General features: G+C 37.0%; 3 protein-coding genes across 10 annotated transcripts; all 3 read right to left on the bottom strand.

Moving 5' to 3' along the window:
* Window positions 1-1293: 1293 nt before the first annotated feature.
* Window positions 1294-3178, bottom strand: LOC121977070 (alpha-1,3-arabinosyltransferase XAT2-like). 4 transcript variants are annotated; one of them, XM_042529579.1, is made up of 3 exons: window positions 2903-3178; window positions 2749-2844; window positions 1294-2662 (listed from the first exon to the last, which is right to left on the bottom strand). In XM_042529579.1, the coding sequence occupies exons 1-3, from the start codon at window positions 3030-3032 to the stop codon at window positions 1452-1454; spliced, it is 1437 nt and encodes a 478-aa protein (XP_042385513.1). In that variant the 5' UTR covers window positions 3033-3178; the 3' UTR covers window positions 1294-1451. The 4 variants fall into 4 exon arrangements, with proteins under 4 accessions (XP_042385513.1, XP_042385516.1, XP_042385512.1 ...); XM_042529582.1 differs by having other exon boundaries at window positions 2749-2826; window positions 2903-3176; XM_042529578.1 differs by having other exon boundaries at window positions 1294-2671; window positions 2903-3174.
* Window positions 3179-6860: 3682 nt separating this feature from the next.
* On the bottom strand, window positions 6861-9467 carry LOC121977069 (CAX-interacting protein 4-like). 3 transcript variants are annotated; one of them, XM_042529575.1, is made up of 3 exons: window positions 9379-9467; window positions 8116-8438; window positions 6861-8085 (listed from the first exon to the last, which is right to left on the bottom strand). In XM_042529575.1, exon 3 carries the CDS (start codon window positions 7776-7778, stop codon window positions 6975-6977), a length of 804 nt encoding a protein of 267 aa, XP_042385509.1. In that variant the 5' UTR covers window positions 7779-8085; window positions 8116-8438; window positions 9379-9467; the 3' UTR covers window positions 6861-6974. The 3 variants fall into 3 exon arrangements, with proteins under 3 accessions (XP_042385509.1, XP_042385510.1, XP_042385511.1); XM_042529576.1 differs by having other exon boundaries at window positions 6861-7840; window positions 8368-8438; XM_042529577.1 differs by having other exon boundaries at window positions 6861-7806; window positions 8368-8438.
* A 2266-nt stretch (window positions 9468-11733) lies between these two features.
* LOC121977068 (DNA-directed RNA polymerases II, IV and V subunit 11-like) lies at window positions 11734-16791 on the bottom strand. Of its 3 annotated transcripts, XM_042529573.1 has the most exons (8): window positions 16663-16746; window positions 15924-15987; window positions 15741-15793; window positions 15464-15563; window positions 15183-15272; window positions 14977-15055; window positions 14682-14777; window positions 13269-13704 (listed from the first exon to the last, which is right to left on the bottom strand). In XM_042529573.1, the coding sequence occupies exons 4-8, from the start codon at window positions 15514-15516 to the stop codon at window positions 13660-13662; spliced, it is 363 nt and encodes a 120-aa protein (XP_042385507.1). In that variant the 5' UTR covers window positions 15517-15563; window positions 15741-15793; window positions 15924-15987; window positions 16663-16746; the 3' UTR covers window positions 13269-13659. The 3 variants fall into 3 exon arrangements, with proteins under 3 accessions (XP_042385508.1, XP_042385507.1, XP_042385506.1); XM_042529574.1 differs by lacking the exons at window positions 13269-13704; window positions 15924-15987 and adding an exon at window positions 11734-12050 and having other exon boundaries at window positions 16663-16791; XM_042529572.1 differs by lacking the exon at window positions 15924-15987 and having other exon boundaries at window positions 16663-16791.
* Between the last annotated feature and the right edge of the window lie 2214 nt (window positions 16792-19005).

Raw genomic sequence — 19005 nt, 5'->3', positions numbered from 1 at the left:
GTTGTGCAGGATGCAAGTTTTGGACGGCCGAGATTGCTGGGATTTGACGTGGCAATCGATTGGGAGGAGCCCCAATCGATTGGAATCCCTAGAAGCGCAGATATAAAGGCGATGAAGTGTTCAAACACTACAACCCTTCTTCTCCAGCTCACGCGATCCTCTTCGACACTCACCGCCAGTTCTTGGAAGCTCTTGGGGGCAAGTGTTGCTGCACTTCCAAGGTTCAAGAGATAATCAACTACAACAAGGTCAAGTAAGAAAAGGTTTTCCTTTGTGTACTTGTATTTTTCTTCTTGCGTTATGTTGTATGTTGTGTGAGTCTTGTACGAGGTTTCGGTAGTTACCGAGAAGGAGTATTTTTCATAGTAGAAAGCGCATCGTGTGTGGATCTTTAGATTAGTCACCTCTTCTTGAGGTGAATATCAATTAAATTGTTTATGTTAGCGTTGTAAGTGTATTTCATGTTTCATTCCGCTGTAAATCATCACCATGAAGTAAGATAATAAGCGCGACGAGCTATTCACCTCCACACACCTCTAGCTACAAATCGATCTTAACATGATGGACCTACCTAGATTTTAACCTATCACCATGAAGTAAGACAATAAGCGCGACAAACTATTCACCTCCACACTCCTCTAGCTACAAATCGATCCTAACATGATGAACCTATCTAGATTTTAACCCTCCACCTCAGTAAGACAATTGATCTCTTAGCCTACATCGATATTTTCTGTATCAACCACCATTATTGCCTTCTGTTTAGCAACGACCTTGCAATCTTTTCTCCATGTAACGCCCCATGAATAATAACGCCTATCCTTATCAACCCCCATTTTTGCAACTATCTTCCTCCTAAAACTTCGCCCCCATACTGACATTTAACCCTGAGCCAATTTCCCGAGCATTGGTCATTAAAGTCAAGTTTTATTTGACTCCAGACTTACTCCTGAGCACCTCATGACTCTGACTTTGATTCTCGGGTGTTCTTAGGCTCCGACTAGGACCCCTGAGTATTCTCTGGTTCCGACCCGATTTTTGAGCACCCTCTGACTCTGAATCTGATTCTTGAGCACTTTCTGCCCCCACTCCGATTCCCGAGCAGCTCCGACTTTGATTTCCAAACACCCTCTGGTTTTGTATTCGAGCATCAAACATGCTATGTTTTCCGAACTTGACCATCGAGTTATATCTGTATTTCCAGGAACCATCAAGAAATGTACTATCACTGGAAGGCAATTTGTGCAAGTAGGCGTAGGATGGACCCAAACTTTGCTTTGGAATCTCGTGGCATTGCCGAAAGAAACCTTGTCTAGGTCCCTGTTTTATATATTCTCACGACCTGTCATTTCCTTTTGTCATCGTATGAACAAATCTGCGCGAGCGATGGCACTGTTGCACCGACTCTAATGAAAATAAAAAACAGAATTAAAATTCTGTAATCTTTCTTCCTACTGGTCGTGAAGGAGCGCCATGGCTCTGAGAAAGACAGGCCGGAACCTGTCGACGTCGAGCCTCACGTTCTGCTTTCCCAAGTAAATTTCCGCCATCTCGTAGAATCCCCGGCGGTGCACCGACTCCGGCTCCGTGAACACCGGGTGCTCCCTCGGGTACTCCTCCAGCAGCGTGCTCTCCTCCACCGCGATGCTGTACTCCAAGTACCGCACGCCGGCGTCCTCCGCCGGTCGCTTGAAGGTGTGCGCCGCCATCACCTCCAAACCGCAGCAAGGGACCACCTGCACCAGCACCGCCCTCTCAGGCAGGAATAGGAAGTTGGTGAGCCCGGCGCCGTGCACGCCCACCATCACGTCGCAGGAGTTCACCACGCCGGCGAAGGCCGCCACATCCCCGAACTTCGCGTCCCCCCGAACCACCTCGAACCCAACCCTTTCCGCCGCCGCCGCGATCTCCGGCAAGTTGACGAACCGCCGCGTCCGATTGCGCGCCACCAGGAGGAGCCTCGGCCTCGGCGCGCGCTCCGCGCGCCCGCGTGGCAGCCCGTAGGCGTCGCGGAGGAACCCGGTGAAGTCGCGCATGGCGAGCCCCCGCGGCGCACGCGGCGGGTCTATGACGAGGTCGTCGTGGAAGCGAAGGCCGACCATGACGCGGGGGTGGCAAAACACCTGGCCGGCGCCGGCGGCGCCGTCAAGGTCAACGATGTCGTAGCGCGTCAGGCGGCGGAAGAGCGGGCGGTACTTGAGGAGCCACCACGGCTGGATATTGGTGACCAGGAACTGGACCTCGCCGTCGAACTCGCGCGCGGTGAGGAAGATCGGGAGCAGCAGGTCGGTGAAGTCGTGGTAGTAGTTCCCGGTGAAGCCGCCGAGGGCGAAGACTATGGCGGGGACGTTCCGAACGCTGGTGCACCGGGGAGCGGCGAGGGGGTCAGCGGTGGCGAGAACAGACACCCTGGCGATGTTCCGCATGTGCTTGCGGACGTAGGGGAGGACCTGCCACCGGGACTCACCACGGCGAGGAGAGACCAGCGTGACAGCGGAGGAGTTCCCACCGCCTTGGACGCGGACGTCGCCGACGATGTCGCAGAACTCCGATCGCGGGTTCACGACGTCGCAGATTGGCTCCTCTCTCTTCTGATCACCAACCGTTTCATCATCAGCAGGAGCATTCGCGTTGGTTTCTGACAGATCCTCCGTCTCTTTCCCTGCAATTTCTACAAGAAAGAGACAGTAAAATTAAAGACCATGTTTCTTCTTCTCATCGAACAGAGGAAAAATCAAAATTTCTCACCGAGAGTCTGTTGAATAATTTGGGTTTCAGCAACTGCGTCTTCTCGCACAGTGTAGGACGCATATGGTTGCCGGTTCCCTGCAGACAAAAAGCATACTGTTTTCACGCTATCAATTTCTGTAAGAAAAGCAGAGTGACAGAGGATGGAATGAACCTGTGGTATCAGACATGGAGATGAAGTAGGTGAAGATGACCACGCAGCATCCGGCAAGCAGAGCCAAGCCCAGCTTTCTTGCTTCGATCAGGCTCATCAAGTTGTGAGCCTTGTTCTTCTCGTACCCCATCGCGAACTAAAACTCGATCAACCTGCTGTTGTTCTTCTCCTTCATCACCTTCTCTGGAGATGAAGTTGTTTGATGAAGCCAAAGCATGTAGCTGACAAGGATGACTTTGTCAGTTTAGGAATGCAGGAATAGGACTCCTCCCCCTCAATAATTGAGACATCATGGTCCATGCATTTCATAAAAAAACAAAGTCAACCTGACTGGGTGCTTGATGGATAAAAGAATTTAATGCAGGGTCTTCCCGCAATTTGTTCACCTAAATGGATGCTTGATCGAAGGAAAAGACTTTAAACGTAGGGGGCAGGGTGCAATTTGTCAACCTAAATAGATGCCTGTGAAAAAAGGGACCTTCATGCAATTTGTCTACCTAACTCTGGAAATCATGCTTGATGGCTGAAAAATAATAAAGAATGTAGGGACTGGCTGTTTATCTGATGAACAGATGAATCAGTGAAAATTTGTAAATTTACCGCTAAAGATTAATAAATTTCAACTGACAGTTGCATAGAAAAATATATAATCTTTAGCTCAGCACAAGTAACGGCAGGATAACTTATTTTGATGCAATTTGGTATATTGAAGCACTGAAATGGCTTTAAATAAATATACTGTCACTATGGAGGAAATATGGGCTCATGACTTTAGGATTTCTTTGGACGAGTGTTGTTGAAATAGTTATGCAAGTTGAACAAGTCATCTAATTAATTGATCCAACAACCAAGCTGATATTTGATATGAGAAAAGGACGTGTAATAAATCATGAAAATATATAATCCATTGAAAAAAAAATCAATTTCTGTTTTTACATGTTTGATGAAGGTAGAATAAAATATCAGACCATACTTCACCTTGGGCTCTATGCCTTTGGATTCAATGTCCCTCTACCTTTAGGCTAATAGGATATAATCTATTTTATAATATAATCAGGATTATATTACAAATTGATTATTTTATTTGATTTAATTTTAAACATATAATATAATATAATCTAGATTATAAAAAGTAATGAAATTTTATAATCTGAATTATAAAATAAATACTATGTAATCTAAATACATTACGAGGTCACTATTTCACCAAAAATTAAATATCAAATATATCTCTAATTTGCAACTGGTCGTCGGTTGTTGGTGGGCTGCCGATTGTTAACGATAGCGGTCGACGGCGTCGGCCGGCGGTTGTCAGTGACGGTGGTCGCTGATTGTCGGTGGCTACCGCAAGCTCTGGCAAAGGTGTGATGACCGCTAGGTAGAGATCGTAAGATATTTTTGTCATTTTATAATAGTACGAATTATATTCCTTATAAAAAATAATTGACACCAAACAAAAGAATGTAATCAAATATTACATACATTACATTACCAAACGTAATAATTTAATCGAGGTTATATTATATTACATTATAAATTTAATTACATTACAATTTAGATTACATTACACTCAATAAAATTTAGTCTTAGAGCTAGTCTCACTCGTAGATGAGTTAAAAGTTTTTTTTAGATAAATAATATTTCAGAAGAATGTTAAAACTTATAACGAGTGATTTTACTTACCAGTATGTATCCAATGAAATAATTTATACAGAATTATATTAATTATATACAAACTCACTTGACATAGTCAAAACATAATATGATAATACATGTTATTTACGGATGATATTATTTTGATAGATGCAATATATGAAAGATTAAATGTTAAACTAGAATCATAACAGAAAATGCTAGAAGTGAAAGATTTTATGTTTAATATAGTAAAGGCAGAATATATGGAATTTAAGTTTAGTAATATTATACGTAATGAAATAATTATTAAGATAAGAAATAATGAGTAGAACTAAGGGTTTTAAATATTTAGGATTATTTTTATAAAACGATGGAGTGATTGAGAGAGATGTTTTACATAAAATATAAACATGATGGTTAAAATAGAGGAGAGTGTTTGGGTGTCTTATGTGATTGTAAAATACCTCTGAAACTTAAGGAAAAGTTCTACAAAACAATGATGAGGTGTCTGTATTTATTTCTCTCTATATCCGTGGAACCGAGTCCAGGAGGTCGTTGATGTGACGGCTCTACATTTATGTTATATGACGCTAAATATTAGACTATAACTTAAACACATAAACAAAAGATGAGAGTTGTAGAGATGAGGATATCAAGATAGATGTGTGGACATACGAGGATGAACAGAATAAAAAAATGAGAACATTAAAAAGAAAATCAAAATTCCATCTATTGAGAAAAAACTTAGAAAGACACATTTAAGATAAAACAAATATATATATATATATATATATATATATATATATATATATATATATATAAACAACCAATAAATACTTCAGTTAAGTGATGTAAAATTATAATAAATACACATATTAAATGAGGAAGAAGAAGATAAAAAAAAATTAATTAATAAAATTTATTGAAGTATAGAAGACCATATAATAAAGGATAAAGATCTATATATTTGACTTTTTCTTTTATTGGATAAGACTGAGTTGTTATATAATTCCATGAATTCCATGTGTATGCTATTTAAGTCCTTTTACAATTAAATACTTCTAGCTAAGAATAATCAATTTTGTTTGTCCAAGCACCACGTGACGGAATAAGATGGAACATTTTAATAATGTAATTCAATTTATAATGCCTTGAGAATTTAAAACTATAGCAATTGAAAAGTCTACCTTCAACTCTGGCTAAATGAAATATACTGACAAAATTTAATTGACTAGGCGATGAGCACTCCTACCAAACTCTATAGATGACTAATTTGTTGTTTTCTATGAACATTGGGAAGCATGAAAATAAGTGTGATCGTGGTCTGCCAAACTCAATAGTTTGCTAATTTGTTGCAATCTACGAAAGTCGACGACCCATAAAAAAAAAAGTTTGTAGTCTTGTCAGTTTGGAAAAATAAAATGAAAAAGTTCTTAGGATCAGGCCTTCAAACGCCACCATTGTGTGGTCTTAGAAGTTAATTTGAAGACGTAGTGAAAGGAACAAACCCAGCAATAGATTGATAATAAATACTATATATCCATGGTGAAGATACTGAAGAACGTGTTTCAACAAAGTCTGGACCTAACTCGCGAAACTTGAATGGAAATATTTGGTCTTTATATCTAACGCAACTACAAGAAGAAATAGTAGATTCCACAAAACCAACAATGAGTTTTAGTAACATCTAGGTTCAAACCAACAAGTTATTTAACTTTGAACAATTTACCTCTAACTTACACCGACCACTATAATGGTAGACGCAGATCGCAAGGAAGGTGGTGATGTCTTCTTACCTGCATTAGCTACAATTCATTAGATGGAGTAACAGATGTACAAGCATATCTTTCTGAATGTAATTTATGTACAGTTGTTCTTTTATCCAAATGACTGGCAATCTAAACTACCTAATTTGCCAAGCGTCACCAAGGTTATAAAGTTATATTACCCATCATAGAGAACAACTGAACTTTATGAAAATAATAAATGAATAAAAATATTATGAAGCAAGAATACTACCTGTTTTAAATTATGCAAATCCGAATTGAAAATTTCCATTCCAGAACTAAATGAGCTCAGAAGGTCACACTACAGAGAACCTTTGAAGATTCCTACCCCCCATATTACAAAATCATGTAAGTTACCTAACATACAAAGATTCATCCAGGTTAATTGAAACGGTCAAAAGTCAACTATTCATATACAGGCAGGCAATTAAAGATAAATGAGTCTTATAGTCATCATTCAAGATTTCCAGCTCGGGTCCCATATCTGCGTAAATGGGCTGCTGACAATGCATGAAAACACTAATTCAGCAAAAATCTGAGTCCGAGAGAATCATTCAGTCTGAAAGCCATAAATAATCAATAAGTCAACAATCAGTAATTTAGCCGGGGATCAAGTTTACATGGATGCTGCTATCAATGCTTAAAAAAATCTAATTTTTGCTAGCTCCATTTGTCCCAACAACCATATCTGGCTCCACTGGAATATGATTATGGCCATGTTTGTGGTGGTCACTGCGGTGGTGAAGGTGGTGCCCATGCTTATGAGGAGACTTTTTGTTATCCCTTGGCTTCCCAGTCTCATACTCTCCATCTGATGATTTGTCTAGGGAAGAACCCCTATTGTGTTTGTAATCGTCATAATCAGATGATACTTCAGCACTTGACCTGCGTTGCCGCCGGTGCCTGGAGCTTCTTTTCCTTATTTTAGAGTCCGAACTAGAATCTTCATCACCTGACTGATGATGGCACTTGTGGTGCTTAGAATGACTTTTCCTGTTAGATCTTTTTTCATCATCTTCGCTGCTTGTGCTGCTGGAGTCCCTTGTGGACGACCGTCTATGCTTCCTCCTGTGAGTGTGCCTCTTCCTACATGAATCATCCTCACCGCTATCTTCATCACTAGAGCTTGAGTTCCTTTTGTTGGATCTGTGTTTCCTTTTCCCACCACCTTCTGCATCAGACTTGCCATGCATCCTGTGCTTCTTGTGAACTCTTCTTTTTCTATGCTTCCGATCGGAGGAACCGCTGTCAGAATCACTGTCACTGTGTGATTCAGAGTAGGACCTTCTTTTGTGCTTTGTTGAAGCCTTTACTTTCCTCTCCCTTGCTTCTGCATCAGCCTTTGCCATAGCACCAGCTTCTAGTTTCTGCTCCCATTTCAAGGGGGCCTCTTTCCTATCCAGAATTCTCTTCTTCTTATCTTCAACCAATTGCAAGAACTTTTTGCAGTCCATTCAATACTATATAAGAACAACTTGAAACCTGCACATCCGTGAAATGATGCAAGGAAGTGCATCTCACAAAAGAGAAAAATCGATGTTAACTCCTTTATATCTCATGAATCATACACTAAGAATTTCGTGTCTCATAAAGCACATCTTATCATAGCTAAAATGTAACTACTAGATACTGCTCATTCTCATATCATATATGCTAAAGATCATTTTCAAGTAATTCATTCAGCAGTGGCACACCAAATGTGCTTAAGCAGTGAGAAAACCAATCATCAACGCAATCATATTGCTATGAAAATTTGTGTAGCTACTACAACAATTTTTATCTAGAATTGTCAACTTTCCCAAAATTTATAGTTGACAAAATAACAGACCTCCTCAAGTACATGTCTACTGAAAACAGTGCCCCAAATCCAGTAAATTTTGTCTTCAAACTGTTATCGTCTATATACAACTTTTTGAAGAAGTGGCATGGAATGAAACAAATAGATGTGTTACATAAGTATTGCATACTAAACAATTCATCAGAAGAAAACAATTCTAAGAAAGAAGTTCATGAGAAGGAAGAAACATAGGGTCAAATTTTTACCTTATGCGAATGTGAAAGGCACAATTGATCAAATGGTCAATGCACTTCTTTGAGAAAATCAATATGAATCTCTGTCACACAAATATTCATATTTAAAAATTTAGGGTTTCATGTATATTTAACAAAATCTAACAAATCTGAAAGTGCACTTAAAGGAAGAGCTGTTTTGTCCAACAGATACTCGGAATACTTTCATGTATATATGTAGATTACACTTTGGAAAAAAAAACTTACTAGCGTAAAATTGCATTCAATGTCATTATAGATTAGCTAAATTTTGAGCAATGAGAGGCTGTTATAATGCTAATAATAGAAAGTTCTGATAGTAATCTAGGGTCAAATAGAAAGCAACCAAGCAACGAGTAGCTATAACCTATTAAAAATAGATCCGAGGAAATGAGGGATCTTATTGTCATATCACTTAATAGTCCAAATACCTTTGCGTGAGAATAGTTTTATTCTGATCAACATTTGCAACCTATGATACTAACGCCAGTTACTAAGAAGTGATCTTTATTCAGTATTACAATAACTCAGTATTATACGAATAATTATAGCAAGATGAATAAAGACCTGCAGACTATCTCCTATGGCCACATCTAAACTGCGCATATCCATGTGTAAAAACTAGAAATAATTTAAAACTATCAGACCATAGGGAAACAAACAGGTATATTAAACCTAAATCTCAACCACCAGCAGCCAAAATAACGCAAAAACAAATTGGCCTAAGATGACCTTATGCATCTAGAGGAGATCTCGAGAAAGCTAACGTTGAAAACGCCAATCTTCACACTAGAAACAACAGATCGACTCCCTAAGGGTCGAGTCTGTTCCTCGTTTGAACACAGGAAGAAATCAAGCCACAAACAGTTCCGCGACAAAACCCTAAAAGCACAGCGGGAGGAAGCCAGAACCAGGATCTCGAAGCCGTAAGGAGGCCGTGGATCGGAAAAAAAAAACCCAACAACGATAGAGAAGAAAGAGGAGAGGAGAGAAGCGGGATCTTACCGAGGAAGCGGCGACGACGGAGGTGCGGCGAGAAGGAAAGACGGAGAATCCCTCGCGAGGCTTCCTCCCCTCTTCGCAACTTTGTTGTCGACTTCCTACTGGACCTGCCTTTTTAATACGGAACCGATGACGCATGCTGACCGTTGGATCTGGTGAAGCATCAATGCGAGGCTGCTTCGAACCTTCGCACCTTTGAATTTAATTTTTACTCCCAAATTCAAATTAATTTCACATTTTATAATATTTTTTTTATATTTTTATATTTCACATCTGATTTATCTTTTTTTTTTTCACAGAAACCAAGCCGTTTTCATTTTCCCCTCTGCTTCCACCGACAAGGTCTTTCTTAGTTTTGTTCCAATTCCTTCATTCTCGACTTTTCCTACTCTTCCTGCTCGGCGATGAATCCTTAAGTCTCATTTGTAGCCGTCCTCTTCTTATCTTGCGTTTCGGGAATCAAGACTTCAAGTTGATAGTGCATTTTGCTAAGGGGACGTATTTTTTACAAGTTAAGATATCTGTCTATGTAAATGGAGAAGTAGAGATAGGCCAGTTCAAAGCATGCCGATTAGGACAAGCATCACTCGACTGATTAGGATGAGGATCGATCGGGAGAAGAATCGCTCGGCCGATCGGGACGAGGATAGCTTTGTCGATCGGGAGGATCACTCAACTGACCGGGAAGAGAATAGCTTGGTCGACCGAGACGAGAATAGCTCGGGCGACCCGGATGATTGCTCAACCGACTGGGAGGAGAATAATTCAGTCAACCGGGATGAGGATAGTTCAGCCGACCAAGACGAATGAGGGCATGGATCTATCTTAAAGGTCATTCGTGACTACTCCTAAGCAGTTATACCCTAGACCCTCGACCAGTGATGTCTAGTAGGTATGCCTTTGATGTGAACTATTCCATCAGGCTGATGATTTATAAGTGTGCGATAGCATTCAATAGGTTGAAGATGATAAATCGAGGACATTAATGATCTTTAGGTGTTAGTGATAATCATCATTAGGTATTTATGATAAATCATTAATAACCATTAAAACACCTTGAAGGTGTAAAATCGATAGGATTTTGGCTATCACTGATGTTTTGTGTTAGGTCCTCCAGAAGAAAACTTAAGATATTTTGACTGCAATGAGTTTTGTCTATAGTACAAAAATTGTCATTTAAGGTGACAAAAGTCAATTTGCTCGCCCCAGCGCCTCCGTCAATCCGTCCCAGGATCAACACAGAGGAGGTAAATCACAGATAGCTACTAACCTTTGGAATAGTGACTAACATATGAGGGAGACATTTATCTCGGATATGTTGAGATTCGAACCCTACACCTCATGGTAGCAACACCTCATTCGAATCCTGTACCTGACTTCGATAGTTCTTATAGGGTTGGTCGTTCCTATGGACGAGAGTATCCTACAATTAGGCATCATTATCATTTTGATGTTTTCAACAAAGCAATAGATTTTCTTCTTATGGAGTTGAATACAAGATTTAACGAGATATCAATAGAACTCCTTTCTCTTAGCTTAGCATTAGATCCTAAAAATTCATTTGAATCATTCAACATGGATAACATTTACAAGCTTACAAGTTTTACCCTCAGGATTTTATAAAACAAGATAGTTATTCCTTGAGAATTGAGTTGCAACATTATAAGAATGATGTGATTTTTAAACCTCGATTTCAAATATCCACTCTTTCTGAATTAGGTTAGGAGTTGGTTGAAAGTAGAATGTGAAAGAATTATGTTATACTGACACGACTGATTTATCTTGTGTTGACACTATCTATATCTACTGCTATAGTTGAAAGAGTTTTTTCAACTATGAAACATGTCAAAATTGAAATTAGTAACAAGATAAAGTGTAGGATTTTTACTGATTGCATGATTATTTATATTGAGCAAAAATTTACCATGAATATAAAGGTAGATTATATTATTTATGGATATTAAATTATAAAATTGTATCAAACGCTGCTTAAATAGGTAAAATTAATTATTTTTTTTTATTTTAACCACTTCTGCCCTGACAGCATAGTCAAATATAATCGCCAAGAATCATGGTGAAAGACCACTTCTCTTTTGATATATTTTTAATCCCATGTAGATAAGTGTGTCGTAGTTGGATTCGATTGGTGGATGTTTGAGAAATTACTTGGAACCTTAGGATGTGTTTGGTTTGCGTGTCTTTTATTTTCATTTTTTGAAAATACGTATTTCTGAAAAATAATGTTTGGTTTGTATTTTTCATTTCTATTTTTTAAAAAAAATAGATAACATTTTCTAGGAAAATAGAGAATGATTAAAAATCATTTTCTATTTAAAAAAACACCTTTTTTAAAAAATAAAAATGAAAAATAAGTAAACGCACTCTTAATTTTGTGAATCACACTAGTGATCTTGGATGGAAAGAGTAAGCATGAATGCCTTTTCTGGTCCAATATCTTCAGCTCCTTGACTAAATAATTAATCATTAAGTACTTCGCCCAGTAATACGCGTGCATAGGGTAAGATGATCCTTAAAACTTTCGCACAGTAAAAAATAGACCTCAAACTTATCCATCACAGTAGCATTGCAGGCCTTTTCGCTTTTACTTTGGTATGCTCCGCTAACCTTCCGAATCATCAGTCCAGGTCCTCTGGGCCGCAACTTCTAGTGGGCTCCTAGACCAGAAATGATTTATAAGTGAGATTCTATGAATTCCATCTATATAATAGATAAGGTCCATAAAACTTTACTTATGAATGAGTTGGTCCATATTTTAAATCATACTTTGTGATTCAGAGGATCCGTGCTCACGAATCATGTCCTTCAAATTTGTATCATATGAGTTAATTATCTTATTCATTGTTGAAATGCATCACGTTAAAAAACTTAATACTAGAAAATAGTTAAACAAATATTCCTTCTTATTTTGCAAATAAATTTTATTATTTATTTTTCAAATAATGCAGTTGATTAATTCAAATGAGCAGGATGAACTAAACAATTAGTCTAAACAAATTAATAGAACTAGGCAGGTCAAGCAGCCCACACAAGATAGGTAATAGTTCGCTCTTGTTAGTTCATTCAATATGGTCCAACAAAATGCTTCAAAAAAATGGATCAAATAAGACGAGCTATTTAGTTCAATCAAACCATCTAATTCAGTTAGATCAAATTGATCATAGCAACCCGATCAAGATGAGCTAGCTGTGATGAATCATTCTGAGCTAGCCACAATGAGTCAGTTGAGGGTAGAAGATAATGGATAGATCCAGGCATGCCAATCATGATGGGTCAAACTGGCCTCAATAGGCAAGATAAACCAATTGGGCTAAACAAGTCAGTCAAACTAAGCAAGTTAGGTGAACAAGCTAGTCAAGCTTGGTCTCACTAAATAATTGAATTAATCAGGCACGCCTAGCCAACCAACCAGGACAATTATACTAGTCGAGCAAGTCAAAACAAACCAACCAATTAATTGAGTTAATCGACACACTTAGCATATGGGTCAAGCAAATCAAAGTTAAAAGGCCAAACAAACCAATTTAACAAATCAAATTAATCAACATAAACAAGCACAATTGAGTGGGACATTTAGCTAATCAATATAATCGAGTCAACCTAGCTAAATGGTCTAATCAAATAGAATGTTCAATAAAATAAAACCAAATAAATGTATATTTATTATGAAAATTAAGCATAAGAATAGAGTAGCTATACCAATTCTATTTGATGAACCATATTAAAGAATACATATTTTTTAATCTATTCTATTAACTATTCTATTGGGTGAATCAAGCATCAAAAAAGAGAATAAAAACTAATAAAGCTGAATTATGAGTTGTATTATTATAATAAGTAAAAACAACAACGTGTAACAAAATGAGAACACATAATGTGGAAATTGATAGATAGGTAATTCATAAAACATAAGTTTGATTGCAAGACTGATAAACATATAAATTCACGTACTCAATAGAACAAATTGCGGCCATATTGACCAAGGGATTGCCTACTCAAGAGTTTACGGGTAAGTGGAACTGATTCAACTGATGAATATTCATTCACCATCTTGACAGTGTTCATTAATCCACCGAAGTTCTTAAACTCGGTCCACATTTTTCGTACGTGATTCCAAAGTTTTTGCAGGTAGCTGAGGGGCATTAAACAATTACTAACATTGAATGGTGCATGACAGCGCCATTGGTTAATTAATTTAGTCATTCTAAATACGCTAGTGCACTAACTGTTCCTGCTTTCAGCCACTGGACAGCCATATCTACCAAATTAATATCCCCGCCTCAACTTCTCTTCCTCCCGATTCTTCTCGTCCTGCAAATAGGTTGCTAAAAGTGAGCTAGCTTCTTCACGGATTTGGTAACAGAGGGGGCAAAATGGCGCATTGTTCTTATGATGTATTACAGGAATGTGAACCATGCTACTCAAGAATCATCGTGTCAACATAATTGACAATTTGAATTTAAGAACATAATTTTCACCAACATAGACTTTAGGAAAGCTAAAGAAAAAATCATGAAATTAGAACAGCACTAATATATACTCAAAAGTTTATGAATAAGAAAAACACAATTCCTATAGAATTGTGTAGCGATGGCATATATATTATTGCATGGGTTGTGCATATGATGAGACATAAATGACTTGCCTACCAAGGTACCAAACCATCAGGAATATTGCCCATTAACATTTGACCGAACTAGTCCTCCATGATCAGTTTCATTACTTTTGAATGTCAATGTTAATATGAGAATGAATGTTGTTCTTCTTGGACTCAACCTTTCATCAGGCTAGCTAGATTAAAGATCGTGCTTTCATCCTAAGGAAAGGGCACAAGAAGATACAAACATGCTCTAGATAATTACAAGGTTTCCTTCATCAGCTAGCTGAGTTGGTTAATTAAGCTTTGTATCACCTTTTGCATTGTTATAGGATAGTAGAGTTCATGATAAAGTCCGTTTCCTTACTCTATTGCTTGTGTTCTATTTTCAGGTTTCTTCTTCGGAATTCAATAAATGTAATAATGAATTTTCATTTAAGAATGGACTCAATAGTTACAATACCATGGGTGATTTGTTGGCTTCTGTGAACTCAATTCGATCTGTTTCATGATTTTGCAGAAAATGGTTTGCAGATAATTTTGTAAGATTCAGTTTTAATCAAACATAAATTCAGCATTAAATGTCTAGATGAGTTAAAAAATTTCTAACCAATGAGTAGCAGGAAACATTTCAGGAGTTAACAAAATAAACAACTCTACTTGAAAAAGGAATGGGTATTGAGCGCCAGACCTCAAAAGATTTCTTCAGATAGTCAAGCTCCTTGTCAAGATCATCAATTGCCTGTGTATAAGCTTGTGTCGGAGAAGACTGACTCGTTGTTTGGATCTGGAAAGAACAAACTGATTTTATTCTCTTTTACATGAATGCATACAAAAGGAAAAAAAAAATTGATGTAACACAACATTGACCCCTCAAAGCACACAAGACTGACAAAATTGAATTCTAACCAATGCATATTCTTTGTTTGCATTAATTGTGTTCAGATCTAATCTCTAAGAACATAAAAAATGACTGTAATACATACCCGAACTATGATTTTGTACTGCAGAGGATGAGGGAGCTTGTAGCCTGCGAAGAGCACATTAGGGTCCCTGTGCAACTGCCTACAACGACAATATGTTTAAAGGATTTTCATTGTTTAAAAAAAATTCTAACTTCAACAACAATATAATTTTTTTCTTTCAGAAAAAAATAACATTAATAATAAAATGAAAAGGTCAAGGGATTCACATTCGAAGGATGTTTCCTACAGTGTGTTCTTCACGTTCAATAGTGAAAGCAGCTGCATTCACAATCTTGGTGTCCCTCTCATATGAAACCCTATTTTTTCAAGCAAAAGAAAATTCACATGATAAGGAACCAAAAATGCTTGACAAGTCAGAGTGACCAAGTTACAAACATCCAACTTGTTTCATGTTACCAAATAAGAGCTGATTTATCCATAGTCAAGCAAAAGCATTGACAGAAATTGGGGCAAGAGGAAGAAAAACAGACTAGCAGTTTTTCCTTACTTTTTGGTACCTTCAGGCACAACGAATCGTTCATAACGGTCAGGAGCATTCATCCTTCTCTATCTCCAGATATAAATGAGAAAGAGAAAGATATGATTTGCTACAAATCAACATAAATAGAGATTGAGATAATCACATGACACTAAATGGAAAACATTCATAGAGCAGAACATCATCAACAATGTCATGCCCCGCTCAATTTAGGTCCACCAAATGGTCTTTCTTCTGAGTGCATGATTTGAAGTAATCCGAGGGCAAACTTAATTAAAGCACATACCTCCAACAAGGAATCACGACCTAGGTAGAAATGTAGTCTATTGAGCAATCAACCTGTAATTAAAGACTAAAAAATCATCGATGATAGTGAATATAAATGTGCACAATGGATCAATAATAAATGCAAATGAATTAAATTTCTTCTAGAAGAATATCTAAGTAGCATTAACAAGCTTTATGTTACCAATAGTTTTAAGATATCACCAATTATCCAGCTTTAGGTTCTCACCAACTAATAAACTTTAAGCCTACAATGATTAGCAGCTTTATATTAACATCAATTGTCAGTTTAGATTATTAATAATTATCCAACTTTAAGTTGACACCAATTCTCAACATTAAAATTATCAACAATTTATCAACTTTAATGGTACATTTATTTGCATTGAAAGAAAGAGAGGAATTTCAGAAAAAGGAAAGAATGAATTCACGAAGAAAAGGAGAGAAAGAAAGTAGGGTAAAAACATGATTACTTAAAGGGCAGAAGGGAAAGAAAAGAAAGCATTTTCCCACAATTATGTTGAGACTACGACAATAGGGCATTGATAAAATGTTCAATATTTTCCCAATACGTGGAGCAAAATTGTTTCCAGTATTTCAAGTAATCTCCAATTTTATGTTCCATGTAGCCTAAAAGATGGAAATTTTCCCCTGAAAAATTGCAAGTCCACTACACTCTTATAGCAAAAACAACTAGCTTAAGTAATGCAACTAGATGTTGGTAAGTGATGCTCCAAGAAAATTATGGACTATTTAAATGTACGAAAAACAATAATTGAAGCTCTGGTGATGGTAGGCGACAAGAGTTCCCACGGGCATCATTCCGTGCTCTTCGTTTCCGCAGCATAAAACCAAGCAGAACAAAGACGAGAAGCACAAGAGCGAAGAAAGATGCGGACTTGCAAAGTGGAAATTACACAGACCTCATTCTTTTTGGCGAGCTACAGAGGTCGCGGCCACAAAGCGAGACGAGCGAGGCGGTGACCTAAACCCTTGCTCGAAGCAGTAAGGTGGCTGTTCCGATGGCTTCTAATTTAAGGAGACGTTCGCACGTGTGATGCACGTGGGGTAGAATCCTTCGATAGGTGCCACGCTTTTATTTTGACTACTTTACAGCAAATCAATTTAAAATGGGCTCTACACAAATCAACTGCGCAATTCGTGGCGTGGGGTCACCAGATGTAACCCGATTGGTTGGGTGCATTTTTAATTTGGTAGGTATTTAATATTCAAATTTTTATTTCGATAAATTAATAAAAAAATTTAAAACGGAGGATAAATTTAAAAACGGATAACAGATCCATATAAACAATGGATCATTATATTTATCGATGGATAGTGATGAATTTTACCTATTAAATAAGTGAAATTCATCCCTCACAATCAATTAATTTGTATGGTCCATCCTATTAAAAACGTTGATTCGATGGGTCATTAGTTGAAAGTACATTTTCAATTTACAGTGCTTGATAATTTTTTTTTATAAAATTACATCGGTCATCTTAATATTAGTTGATATAAGCTGGTTGCTTGATGTCAAAAAAATTTAAAATATAAAAATACCCTTCTCTTGCTAGGGTGCGTGAAACAGCAGGACATCATGTAGTTTTCCAAACTCCCATAGTTTGATTTTTAGTTACTCTGCACAAATCAACTGTGCAAGTCGTGGCGTAAATCAATTTAAAATACCCTTAACCAATTTCAATACAATTGATATAATTGATTTGTGTCAGTTTCAGATCAATTTATGTCATCTCAATTATAGTACAATTAGTTTGGGATACAATTGATTCTCATTTAAGGTTATCAGTCTTGGCTGTAAATCAAATAGCAAATCATGGAATGGCACATTTGGAAATAAGTAGATTAAATCATTTAAGTAAAATGGAGAGTTCATACAAGGAGAGCAATTACGCATTCTAATGATATAATAATATTCACTTTCCCTCTCTTGCTCTCTCTTTCTATGGCACTCTCATTCTCTTAGATGTTACTCCATAGCCACACCACTCATCCCTTTTCTCTCAATTCAACAACTTTCCATTACAAAAGGTGGCTCTTTGAGGGAAAAAGAGGGGTCTCAGAACCAAGTTCAAATTAGACCCCAAACACTACTCACTTGTGGACTCAATCCCTCGCATGCACCCGTAACATATGGGTATAAAGCCAACCATGGACAATGACATCATGCAACACTTTCTTGAAAAATCTAAATAGACAGGGAAGATTAATATCGATTAAACACGTGAAAAAGGGAAGCGAAAAAAAATAATATGCAACTATCACATCCTTAGCAAAGAAGATGCAGACCAAACAAATGACCCTCGAAAAGATTGAAGAAGATTGTCACAGACATAGACCCGACTGTAATCTCCAAATGACCGATGCACTTAGATGGATAAGATCACACTAGTCATCCTTTCTTAGAGCTCCTGCCTATGTTATAGAACTAGTCAGGGGACCATCAAAACCTTTAAAATTTAAGAGAGCATTCGGTTTGTATATTTTTTATTTTCATTTTATGAAAAACATATGTTTTCTGAAAAATACTATTTGATTTGTATTTTCCACGTATGCTTAAGAGATAACATGTTCTGAAAAAGTATAGAATGTCCTAAAGTCATTTTCTATTTTCTAGAAAATACGAATTTTCTATAAAATAAAAATGAAAAACGCACAAAACAAACGCTACCTAAGTTTTCTAGGTATAACAACATTAAAGATACTCTTCCTTAGCTATCTAAGTGCAAGCACTATTTAAGGAATAGGCATCAATCATAGTGTTAGGGAAGAAGAAATAATACAAACAAGGTAGAGAATAATGCAAACAAGGAAACAAATATCACGGGAAAGAAAATCAAGTTAAAGAAAATAAATTAAAGATAAATTTCGAAATGTTACATGCACAATAAAAGGAAAGAAATTGGAAATCGTCAAGAATAAAAAATATTTAAGATTGGTACATCGGCAGTAAATATAAATGAACAAAAATTGACATATATTCAAGATTTACACATCTACAACAAATTTGAAATTTAATTCTTGTTGTTTGTTAATTAATATTTTTTATTTTGATAATAAATAGGGAATACTTATAATGTTTATTAAGATTAGCATATTTTATTTATTTAGAATATTTATTTCTATATTTGCTACTGAGTTAAGTCTATAAAAGAAGTCTAGAGTCCTATATTTTAATTATCTTTGAATTAATATAATTTTTAATAACTTCTCTATGTGAGAATTTTTACTAGGTTATTTACATA

This window comes from Zingiber officinale, chromosome 4B (genome assembly GCF_018446385.1).
Source record: "Zingiber officinale cultivar Zhangliang chromosome 4B, Zo_v1.1, whole genome shotgun sequence".
Classification (NCBI taxonomy): domain Eukaryota; kingdom Viridiplantae; phylum Streptophyta; class Magnoliopsida; order Zingiberales; family Zingiberaceae; genus Zingiber; species Zingiber officinale.
The sequence above is the reverse complement of the archived record's forward strand: the minus strand, read 5'-3'. Positions and strand labels throughout refer to the sequence as shown.